We start from the raw sequence: 13,102 nt of genomic DNA, 5'->3' as shown, positions 1-13,102 counted from the left end.
GCAGGGCTAAAAGAAGAGTAAAAAAGGAAAAGTACTCCTTACAATCAGAGAGGTAAAAAGATGGGCAACAGTCACAGGGAGTAGATTCCAGTGGCTTAGGACTCTTGACTCTGTGACCTCCTCTTTCCATGGCTTTAGGCCATTATAGTTGAAGCTGATGGCTAAATAAGTTGAGATCACTGGGGAATTAAAGCTATATTATCCTTGATTTAGCATTGCCTGGTGGCTCAGATGGTAAAAGCATCTGCCTACGATGAGGGAGACCCGGGTTTGATCCCTGGGTCGGGAAGATCCCCTGGAGAAGGGAATAGCAACCCACTGCAGTACTCTTGCCTGGAGAATCCCATGGACAGAGGAGCCTGGTGGGCTACAGTTCATGGGGTTGCAAAGAGTCGGACACGACTGAGCAACTTCACTTTCTATCCTTGATTTGCCAGAAAAAATCAGCAGCTGACCTTTTAAAACCCAATGATTGACTCTGCTCATCTTATGAAGAATTAATTCAACATATTGCTAAGTAAGCTATGGATTTACAGTTTTATGTTCAAAATAAAGCCAACCATAAAATTTCATTCTGCTTACTCAAGTTTTTTTTTTTTTTTTTTTGGGGGGGGGGTAGGCGGGTGGTATCTGTATGTATAAAAACACACTAACATACATGTAGTCAATGTTTGTAAGATTGAAACAGGGCAAATACAATTTCCAGGTTTCCTCAGGTTATTTAATAATTTGGGGTTAATTAAGAGATCTTTACTCTTCTACTCTTGTCAGCTCCTAAGAAGCTGTACTACTAATGATGGATTTGAGTTTTCTTAAACTTTAATTTTCTTCTGCTTACAGTCTGTGAATACTAAAGTCAATCAGGAGGCATGCCCTCGGATAGGTAGGAGGACTTGAAAAGAGAAGTGTCTTTGAGATGAAATATTCTCTAACTAACACGAACCTAACTTAATATGGAAAGCCTATTTCTATAGCTGTTTGAGGGCACACATGTGGCAAACTGAAGCAGATTACTACGAAGACCTGCTGTGGTACCGTGATACAGAACCAGCTGGCCACAGGGTTTGTATTTAGTTTACCAAATGCTAACATGCTTTAATGGATTAATATATCCAGCACACCAAAATGCTAGATGACGTACTCAAAAATGTATCCACTCACTTTACTGAGAGGGTCTTCTGTGTGGATAAAATATAAGAAAGGTCTGAACTCATTAGATTTATGTGTGTTCTCGTGTTAGACCATGAAAATGAAAGTTGCTCAGTCATGTCCGACTCTACGCAACCCCATGGACTGCAGCCCGCCAGGCTCCTCTGTCCATGGAATTCTCCAGGCCACAATACTGGAGTGGGTAGCTGTTCCCCTCTCCTGGGAATCTTCCCAAACCAGGGTCTCCTGCACTGCAGGCAGATTCTTTACCAGCTAAGCTACCAGGGAAGCCCATGTTAGTCCATGGGGATATTTTAAAGACAGGAAAGCAACTCTTCCCTCCTCACACTTTCTACACAGAATTAGTAGGAATTAGTAAACACTTGAAGCATTTTTGCAATATTCATGATATACTTAATCTCACTATTGAAAGCATTACACTTTTAAGTATTCCAAGCTAAAAACAAGTATTCCTGTCATATGTGGGAAAGAGCAATGTCAAAGACATAGGGTGCTAATTAAAACCTGGAGGAATACCAGATACATTCTGCCAAGTGTCAGATCTCCAGGTCACCGATCAAAGGTGTAGTTTTATAACGTGGAATGTTTTAAAGCATTCTGCCATCTTAGAAAATCATCTTTCATCCACTGCCTAACTGCATCCCCCTCCCAATAGTGTCTTTAAATTGCAGAGATCTGCAGAATGAAATGAATGCTACTACACAGATTAGAAGGGATAAAAGAGACCCTCGTTCAACAGAAACATTTCCCTTGTTGTCATATCAATCTCGAAACACTTTCCACCTTACCCAGGTGTTCTTTAGAGGTCATTCATCCTAGTTTAAACCTGGCATGACCCTGCTTACCTTAAAAGACTGCAAGCTAAAACATGGTAATAGGATTTGTTATTAGCCTTCTAGAAATGAGGGCAGTTAATGTATAATTAGCTAGTTGGATTGCAGAAGGCAATGGCAACCCACTCCAGTACTCTTGCCTGGAAAATCCCATGGATGGAGGAGCCTGGTAGGCTGCAGTCCATGGGTCACTAAGAGTAGGGCACGACTGAACGACTTCACTTTCACTTTTCACTTTCATGCATTGGAGAAGGAAACGGCAACCCACTCCAGTATTCTTGCCTGGAGAATCCCAGGGACAGAGGAGCCTAGTGGGCTGCCATCTATGGGGTCACACAGAGTTGGACATGACTGAAGCGACTTAGCAGCAGCAGCTAGTTGGATATACTTAAAGTCATACTAAAACTCATTTTTAAATTACTAGGCAATAATTTAGTTTGTCTTTAATGTCAGAAAAGAACAAGATAACTTCATGAAATTATAAGATAAGTGGCCATGGATGGGGAAACATTTTAACCTAGACACAGTGATCACAAGCAAACAAAGAGAAAACAAATCTACAAAGTCACAATCACTTTCTTTGCAGTTATAGCCCCAAAGAAAGAAGAACATGGCTGTGGCTGTCTTTTAGGACCATAGCCTGGTTCATGTCCCACGAACCACAAAGCCTGGACTACTCCATGGTTCTAATGCTGACCGTCAGCGAATGTGAACGTGGTGTTTTTAATGAATTTCTGCTAAGTTGTTCAACCCAAGAAGGCCCCATTTTTCCGTGCATAGCTAATTAAATTCTTGGGCCACAGGCCAACACCAAATCTAAATATCTACAAGCAAACAAAGGAGGTGGATCATGAAGCTAGCACTGTAGAAACCATCAAATCCCAAACTCCAGCATATTTCTTTTTTGTCTGTTGCAGGTGACATCTCTCCCTTAGTCCGAGAAACTAAACTATTCTACCTGGCCTCAGTCTAGGAGACTCATAATGAAATCCAGCTGCTCCAAAAGCAGGATGACATTTGTGATTCCAACATGGATCAATACTGAGCTCTCAAGCCTGTTCAAACAGTAGTTGTTGGCAAGTCAACCATCCATGCAGACAGATAAATGTATCTCTTATCTCTACAACTACACTAAAATGTCTAGAAATAAACCAAGCAAAACTCTAAAGCAGCCTAAAGCATTACTGTAAGAAACAGTTACCCTCAGGTACAATCTGAGTTGTTTGGAAAGATTCACAGACTACTTGATTGAAAACGGGTCTAATAACAATGTATGTCCAATATGCAAAGGCTTAAATTCACTTAGCAGCTTAAAGTCATTAAGCTATAGCACAGTACTATTAAGTAAATTTATGACTTAAAATTTTTCTAAATGCCTAGTAAAAGAAGCATTGTTTCTTCTGCCTAATTCTAATCTCGGTCCCCGAAATACTCCTTTCATTGTAGTCAACTTCATTTGTCTGTTATTGACTTTCCAAATGACCCCAGGGGAAGTAATTTCCCAAATGTTGATTTTTCTCACCAGCAAAATAAGAGGAGTATCCAGTCCACTGGCTAGCAACCCTAAGGGTGAGAATAAAATTATAAACTGCCCAATTTTATAAGAAAACTGTCTTCTACATTACTTGTTCACACTTAATCCACAAATAAGTAATTTATCAAGTCAGTCAAAAAATGAGTAAAAGGAAGGCTAGAGACTGAAACATAATTTGCGAGGGTCAGGTATGCACGGCCCAGAAGAGTGAGAGAGAAACTCAAGTTGTATCATGCAGTGAAGGTACCTGACCTTCCAGGAGTGTGGGATGAAAATACAATGATGGATAAAATATATTTTGGAGTAAAAAGGAAGACTGGAAAACAGAAGAGGAGCTAAGAAAGCTATCTATGGCTTAATGAACTTTCCTTTCACCAGTCTTTAAAATTACAGTTGTTTTTGAAACTGAAATCCAGATTCCCTTGGTTGAATTGTAAGTTTTCCAAGCTTTTATCACTGCTGCCTGCAAGAGCAGAAAGGGATGTAAAAAAAGGATGCTATCATACAGGAAGCCAAAATGAAATCAATCTTGTGATGGCATCTGCTACTTTCCTTTTGATGTTGCAAACAGTGACAACAGTAACTCCAAACTCAACAGTAACTTCATATTGATGACAAGCAGCATCTTTATAAAATTAACCATATTACCCACTATAATTCGTTCTCTGGTAAGGTACATAAAATTTAAAATTACTAGGTGATTCAACTACAATTATACCAATTTTGAGCTTCTGAATGAACAAACTGTATGTACACTCAGTAAAGGAAAAGCAGGAGGACAACAGAGGCAGTACATCAAATGGGCTGCCAGAAATCAATTTTCTTCTGCAGGGTTGAGTGTGGTAGTTAACGGTGGTAGAGGAATAAAGGACTAAATTTGCTACAAACATAAACACTGTTTATTATCAGGTAATGATGAGTATAAATCTGAAATTTCAACTAGGAACTGCCATTACAAAAAAAATATGTATACATTTTGCACAGTACATACCCGAGGCAAAGTTAATTGCAGGAAATTTCACAAGTACCTCCCTGCTCCTTACCATATTTTATAGTAGAGGTACTAAAAGAAGTTTTGGTTACCAAGCTAAGCCTTTTGCTTTTCAGTTGAATATCCACATTAACTTGCCAACTTTCTCCTATTAATTGAACTAGAATAAGAATCACAACAGGAGACTCAGTGATTCAGAATTTACCGATTATAAACTAACCTTCAGCCAGAGGGCTTAGCAGTTTGTAATAAAAATTCAGTTCAGATCTCAAGATCAGATAAGTCTAAAAGAAACCTCAAGGTCACCTGAACCAATCCTTCCTACCAGTACTTTTATTATTAAATATATAAATTGTAGTTACCTGCTCCTAATAAGACTTTTCATAGAAGAAATGCTGAATTTTCTTGAGGAATAGTTTGGATTTGAGCAAAATGTCAAAACAATTCTCCTGTGATGAGTATCATTTTGACTGTACTCTAAAAATATTTTCTTCCTGGTTTCCTACACTTACCTATGTGTTCGTGTTCTTGTATTATGGAACACTTAAAGGTAACTCATACACATGTAATTGGGAAATCTAAATTTGCTTTGATCAATGTGGTTTAATTCTTGTTACTCAGTGCTTTGCAAGGTAATACAAGAACATATTCTAAAATTTTATAGATGTGATGAAACCTTAGTCATATTGGCCTTATGCTTGAAAGTCTATTATTAACCTCATATATTATGACTGTTGGTGGGAATCTAACACGGTACTATTTTGGAAAATAGTTCCTCAAATGGTTAAACAAAGTTACTATATCACCCTAGGTACATACCCAAGAGAAAGGAAAACATGTCCACAGAGACTATGGGTGGACAAATATTTATAAGGCATTATTCATAATAGCTAAAGGGCATAAACAACTAAAATGTCTATCATCTGATAAATAAAAATGGTATCTGTGCTGTGGAATATTACTTGGCCATAAAAAGGAATGAAATACTGATACATGCTACAATATAGGTGAATCCTGAAAACAGTGCAAGAAGTGAAAAAGCCAGTCACAAAACACCATCTATTATATTAATATAATTCCATTTATAAGAAATGTCCAGAATAGGCAAATTCATACCAACAACAAGTAGGTTAATTGTTGCCTAGGGCTGGGGGAGGGGCTGGGAGATGAGGGGGTGATAGCTAAAGGGTACAGGACTGCCTTTTGAAGTGATGGAAATATTTTATGATAAAAATGCAGCAGTGCTGTAGTGAATGATTGTGAATATACTAAAAACCATCAAATTATACACTTTAAATGTGTGTATTTTACGTATGTGAGTTAAAGTTCAATAAAACAGTCATTTAAAAAAATCTGTTCTGAGATGTGAGATGCTTGAGAATCAGCGAACCTCTTCCCCAAAGCTCCTCTGGTCAACAGTAAAAGAATTAGTCAAACTGAAGTCCAATTTACTTTACTGTAATTGGAACCAGCTTGCAATATTTAGTTATGTACATTTCTAAAATGTGAATGCAGTTTAAGACAACACATCATTACATCAGATATTCCAGGCAGCCTGCCACGAGACATTTTTACCAAAAAAAACCATCTTGAAGGGAATTCATTTAATAAACCTCAGAGTATATGTTCTTTCCTGTTGCCTCATCTCCTTATAAGCTGCCATTTCCCTAAACTCTCATGTTAAACAGTACTGGGCATGGTTAAGTCAATTACTAATTCAACAAATATTTGAACCCTTACTGTACACGAGGTACTGCCTTAGGCACTTGTACCTATGTGCCTACACACAAGACAAAGTCCCTGGTCTTGTGGAGCTTACAATCTGATAGGACAAGATGAACAATAAACAAATTTTAAGGTTTTTAAAATAGAGGTCCCACTATGGAGGGACGCTATTTTAGATGAAGTGGCCAGGAAAGGAGGCTTCTCTAAGGGAGCATGTTTGAGATGAGAAAAGAAAGTGCCAACTACACAGAGATTAGGGAGGACAACTCCAGGCAGAGGAAATTATTTCTGAAAGAATTGGGAGGAGGGAAAAAGGAGGATTAACTGTGCTGCTGATGACCAACCTCTGTGGTTCTTATCACCAGGTCAGTGCAAGGTGACTCGCAGATGGAGGCTGGAATAAGGGGTCTTGTGTACTTTCAGACCACCAGCAGGTCTCATAATAAGAGGCAGCCATCTCTGCTTAACCCCTGCCTGATGTGATCTTTCCCTCTCTGCACCTCTCAGCAACTGTTTGCTGTCTGGACCATTCATTCTTACAAACACACTGGTGCGAGGCACTGTGCTAGGCATGCCAGGACTTAAAAGACCAATCAGACGGGTGCCCTGCCAGCCCTTAGGGCAGCAAATAATCCAGTAGCACAGACAATGTAGGGACAGACAACAAACATTAAGTAGAAAGCAAAATCCACCGCCCCCCCCGAAAAAAGAGCTGTAAAATTGAGCCATGTCCAGAGATTACTTCCAGCTGGAGCATCAGGGGTTGCTGATGAAGTGGGGGCATGAGAACAGGGAGACTCTGGGAAGCCTGAGAACCTGGACATGTGGGGAGAACATACAGATTGATTTGTTGTATCCCTAATTAGCTTTAAATATATTTTAAAATATTTTTAGCTCCCCAACCAAGTTACAAGCTCAGGGAAATAAGACCTGATACTCTCTCTCTGTGACCTCAATTTACGTGCAGATTCACTGAGAGATGTCAGTTTCAGCAATGAAGGTAAGGCTAAATGATTCTTTGCTTCATAACAAAGTTTTTATTTTTGAAACAGATGATCTCCCAAACCTCCTAATTACATCATTTCATTTCAAAGGGACATTCCTAAGAGTTTTTCCAAAACTAAAAGGCATTACAGATAAACATGTATACAGTGTGGTTCAGAATAACACATATATGTTTCTGTTTGTATTTGTGTGTCTGCATGTGAGTATCAGTATACCTTCATTTCAGAATCTTAAAGATTATTTCAAACTTTCACTGCTAAACCAAGTCTGTACTCATGAGAAAATATGTTTTTTCACTGATTAAACTTTCCCACCAGGCCTTCAAAATCCCTTCACATTCCCAACAAAACATCTTAAACCAGAGAAGAAAATCCAAACAACATTTTTTTAGGCATTGTCTCAACATCTCTAAAAAATATTCCATGGCCAAACTCACCATAGAGAGCTGTCCAAGTTTGATTAATTACATCTAGACACACAGTTCCTGACCTGAAACAGATGGAAAGAATGGTATTAGAAAAAAAATCAGGAAGTTAGTTGCATGTATCAGACAATTTAATCATCAGAAATATTTTTAATAGATCATTCGGAAAAAAAAACTCCAAAGAATCCCAACTGGTAAAAACACGATGAGGAGCGGAATATACACAAAGTCTTAAGCGTCTCTGCAGACTGAAAGGGAAAACCAGTAACTATACAATGGAGAAACCAAACAACACCATAACCAGGTGATGAGAATTAACACTGTAATCAGGGTAGACAGACTTGTGTGCCTCCAAATGGAATACCCTGGGGAGGACACAATCTTATCTTTCTGTTTTCTGGTCTTAAGAGCATACTCTGAACCTAATAAGGGAAAATCAGACAATCCCAAATTGAGGGATAGTCTATGACATAACTGGTCTTTATTCTTCCAAAATGTCAATTCTGTACAAATCTGAGGAATGGTTTCAGACGGAACTACTTTAAAGAAACATGAAAACTAAATGTAGTAGATGATACTAGACTGGATCCTTTAATGAATGAAAAAAGTGCTAAAAAGTACATTACCAGATATGGCAGTAGATGAAAAAGTACTGCATTAATATTCATATTCCTGAATCTTATGACTATACTGCAGTTACACAAGAGACATCCTTATTAGGATGACTGACAGTTTTAAAAGACAATGGGGCATGATACAGACACACACACACACATATACATACAACCTCTCAGAGTTCAGAATACCTCATATGTACACACATGTGTGTATACATGTAATATCAAAATTTAATGGAAGGAAGGAAGGAAGGAAAAACTGTGGGACAAACAGTATTCTAAATTGCCCTGAAGTACAAAATAGGAGGCACTTTTAGCACATTTTAAAAGACCACTAAGAAAATTTTGGAAAGAAAGGGGTAATTGTGATTGATTAATTGTTTGCTTTACTCTCAAGAACTGAGAAATACTTCAGGGCTGAAAATAATACACTCTGTACACTGAAGACCAATCTCTGGACTGTGTCTATACAAAGAGACGGAGGTGTGAACAGCACAAATGTTAGCTGGATATCAAGGGAAATGAAGGACTCGTTCGTGACAATGGGAAAACCCAAGTAGTCCAATAGCAGACTTTGAACTAAGTGGTTTAGAGTATCGTATGCTTGGATTTTGTAGTGTCAGTGACCTTTCTTACAGTCCTACCTGTTGATAAAATCCAAAAGGATAATTGAGACTTTTTACAATACATAAACTCTAATCAACAGCAGTTGCTGCTAAGATTTAAACATTTTAAAATACTTACGCTTCATCAATGTTGGGATGGAAAATTTTATTCATGAATCCTGTAAAAAGAGATGTTAATTAGCAGCACAAAGTATCCAGAGAACAATTAAAGTATTTCAGTATTGGAAATTCAGTATTAGGATAACTCATTACTTCCAATCTTAGATCTGTGGTTACTGATTAGACTATATTCTCCTGACAGTGTCAATTACTTAAAATATATCAGCGTTCTATTAGTCAAATGGGCAAACTTTGAGAGCAATGAAGCTTCTAATAGTCATTAGATTATTAGAATAATCTAATGAAGCTTCTAATAATCATTAAAAGAATTATTTTCTGAGTTATGATGGTACTTGGCAAGAAAATTTATAGTATTAAATGGTTTATAACTAGTGCCATGATAAAAGTTAAGAAAGCTACTCTGACTTTCCTCCCCCAAAGTTTTATTATTCAATTTCTAAATGTGGAGGTTCTGCATTTGAACTTCTCCTTCTGAAGCTCAGTTACTGGCATCATTGTGCTACACTCTGTGCGGAACATGAATGAAGCTGTTGAAACGCTGAAGGAGTACCGCTTCCAAACCACAAAGGATTTCATAAGAACAGTGACCAAAATATTTCCTTTAACTTTAGTCTACTCATTCCAGGAAACCCAGTTTTGATTAAAATTGGGGCAACCAAGAAATTGGGCAAGGTGTTTAAAAAAATTCTGTAAGATGGCTATATTTGTCGGGGATTCAAGATTTTTGATTTATTCCTAGAAAAACAAGTATAGACTTTTAAACAAACATATTGGTATTTAACTTCTGAAAAGAAATTATTTTCTAACACAAAACCTGCGATTTCATCAATTTGTATACAAGCAAATGACAGTCTTCTAAAGCAGAGATCCACTGTCAAAGCTGTCATTTTGTCATCTTTACTGCCTAACTTCCTTTTAAGACTTCCTTATTCAGTTCCCTAGTTTCAATAAATTGAAGTTCCTTATTAAGGTGAGCATCACCACATCCCAATCCCACCCTCCCTCACCCCCATAGCTCACATTCACCTCTTTCATTCATTCAAAATATATTTGTTCAACATCTGTGTATCAGGCACTGTGCTTATTTAGGGTACAAAACCAAATAAAGACAGTACACTATTCTTGAGGAGGTCATGAGACAGGAGCAGTGGGACAGGAGACACAAAAAATAATTGCAAGATGCACAAAGAGGCGGCAGGGAAGCATGCATGAGGAGAGGAAGGTTTCAGGAAAGAGGCAGACAAGTGGCATCAAAGGAGGATTCTCAAGGATGAGGAGCAACAGAGGTCAGCTCCAAAAATCTAAGAAGTTTCTCTAGACTCAGAAAATGAGGATTAGACTGTATGAAGTCCCAGGCATTCCAACCCTTACTTGCTCAAGCCACTCCAAGTACTAATCATGGTTCCGATTTTTGTTCTTTAATCTTTGGTGTTAAAATAGCTTAATGCTTGATCTACCTACTATTAAGAAAGTCCATGCAATCTTTAAATTACTATGATGCAAAAGGATTTGTGTCCAATTACTATGCCATATTAATTTTTCATTAAAGATGTCTCAAAGTCTAGATTCACAAGGTATGTGTTCATAAGGAGATTACAGTAAGCCAATGGAAACATTCATGCCTTAATGTTACGAGAAGAAAAGGCAGGAGAGAAATTCTACCTAAACCTAGAAAAACACTAATACATGTAATCAACAAGACCCGTGAGGATACCTGTTGCTGTGATGTTTATAAAAACCAAGAACTAAGTTCAACCCCATCAACAAGGGGCTGGGGAGATGTTGCACATCCTTGTACTGGGAGTCCTGTACAGCTGAGGTAGTGAACTAGGTCAGTATGTATCAATTAGGACAGAGCTAAGGATGAGGGGAAATAAAAAAACTGCAGGATGATATATATACGCATCATGACACCATTCAGATAAATGAAAACAAAGCAACACTGCACATTCTCCGTAGTAACAACAACAGAAAACTCTACTGGACCAGCATATACCACATTTACAATAGTGGTTATTTTAGTGAGGGTGCAGGGTCAAGGTCATGGTGGGAGTAGGGAACAGTGATTAAGGATGAATTTAATTTATAGAATTATACTTCTTTAAAAAAGAGATGGTGCTTGCTTTGGCAGCACATATACTAAAAAGAGATAATGCGCTTACATATTATTTGCTTTTTTTCTAAAGTGTGCACACAGATAAAAAAACTGGAAACAAAAATGTACAAATATTAACAGTGCTTCATTCTCAGTGGTGAGGATATTTTCTCCACAAATTCTAGTGAGGTGGATGCACCCAGAGCCTGTTGCACAGAGTGAGTAAGTCAGAAAGAGGAAAACAAATACCATATATTAAGACATATATATGAAATCTAGAAAAGTGGTACTGATGAACCTATTAGTGGGGCAGGGATAGACACACAGACATAGACAACAGACTTGTGGGCACAGCAGAGGATAGATGAGGGTGGGACAAACTGCGAGAGTAAAACAGCTAGCTAATGACAAACTAGAGGGTGTGGGGTGGGATGGGGAGTGGGAGAGAGACTCCTGAAGGAGGGGACATATGTACACTTCTGGCTAACTCCCGCTGTTCTATGGCAGAAACCAACACAACACCATAAGCAATTACCCTCCAATTAAAACTAAAACAAAACAAACAAAAAAAAACCACCTCCACCTCTGCACCAGAAGCGGGACCAAATGGGCTAGAAGGAATGAACCTTCAGAAAACGAAATAGAGCATCACCATTTAATCCAGGAACCCCACTCCTGGCTTATACCCAGACAAAACTATTAATTCAAAAAGATACAAGCTCCCCCAGGTTCACAGCAGCACTATTCCCAACAGTCAAGACATGCCGACAACCTAAATGTCCACTGACAGATGAAGCAATAAAGATGCAGTGTATATACAACGGAATACTGCTCAGCCATAAAAAAGAACAAAACAATGCCATACGTAGCAACATGGATGCAACTCGAGATTATCATATTAAGTGAGGTAAGGCAGAAAGAGAAAGACAAATATATACCACATGATATCCCTTATATGTGGAATCCAAAATATGAACAAATGAGTCCATCTATGAAGCAGAAACAGAATCATGGATGTAGAGGGCAGATGGGTGGTTGCCAAAGAGAGGCTGGGCTTAGCAGGTGTAAGCTTTTATACACAGGATGGATAGCAACAAGGTCCTATTGTATAGGATAGGAAATTATATTCAATATCCTATGATAAGTCACAACGGAAAAGAATATTAAAAAAAGATATGTATAACTGAATCACTTGGTACAGTAGAAATTAATACCACATTGTAAATTAACTATATTTCCATAATAAAAAGAAAGAAGCTTCAATAATGTGATGTCACAGGGGACCTCAAAAGTATAAGCCAAGGAAACAGCCATGGTGAAAAAAGCCTGAAATGTTTATCCAAACTGTCTCTGAAAGAATAAGGTGCCTGACTCCTTGTACAAGGTCTAGAGATTACATTTGGCATCAATACAGTTTCCACACTGTTTTCAATTAAATCTAGATTTTGGCTTGGTTGAGTCCAAAACTATATAAAAAAGAGAGCCAAAAAGGGCTCAGTAAACATATTCTTTAGTAACAAATGGGTTGGAGCCCAGTCCCCATTGTCCCTGCTGAACCCCATCTAGCTGTGAGGTGGAGAGCAGAACCTGCCTGGAAGGGTCAAAATGCTAACCCGGGCTTGGCTTCTAGTCCCAGCTCTGCCTTTTAACTGCAGGCCTTGATCAGGTCACTACCTTTCTGTGGCCCTGTTTCTTTACCTGCAAAGAGAGAAAGCTGGACGACATGATCTCCAAACCCCCTACTCCTATTCTGTTTGTAGAAGGATGATCAGTTCTAAAATCTAGGATTTAATAACAATGGCCAGAGCTCTGAGAACAGAGAACTTAAGGAGAAATGGCCAATGGTTAAGTCCATTAAGGAAATTAACTCTGTGAGGGCACATTTTAGGTATAGAAGTATTCTGGAGAATGTAATACAAAGCTGCTAACATGCTAAAATACCACAAAGAGATACAAAAATCT

The 13,102-nt window shown here is 38.2% G+C and overlaps 1 protein-coding gene across 2 annotated transcripts in view; it reads right to left on the bottom strand.

Moving 5' to 3' along the window:
* The window catches only part of UBE2H (ubiquitin conjugating enzyme E2 H), a 101,043-nt gene that overhangs the window by 17,193 nt on the left and 70,748 nt on the right, over window positions 1–13,102 (bottom strand). For both annotated transcript variants that reach the window (XM_018046929.1, XM_005679467.3), the window contains 2 exons: window positions 9,044–9,083; window positions 7,695–7,747 (listed from right to left, as the gene is read on the bottom strand). In XM_018046929.1, the coding sequence (XP_017902418.1) occupies window positions 7,695–7,747; window positions 9,044–9,083 (93 nt within the window). The remainder of the gene's footprint in view (window positions 1–7,694; window positions 7,748–9,043; window positions 9,084–13,102) is intronic.

This window comes from Capra hircus, chromosome 4, assembly GCF_001704415.2.
Source record: "Capra hircus breed San Clemente chromosome 4, ASM170441v1, whole genome shotgun sequence".
In the NCBI taxonomy this organism is placed as follows: domain Eukaryota; kingdom Metazoa; phylum Chordata; class Mammalia; order Artiodactyla; family Bovidae; genus Capra; species Capra hircus.
Note: the sequence above shows the minus strand (reverse complement) of the source record. Positions and strands in the feature narration are given on the sequence as shown.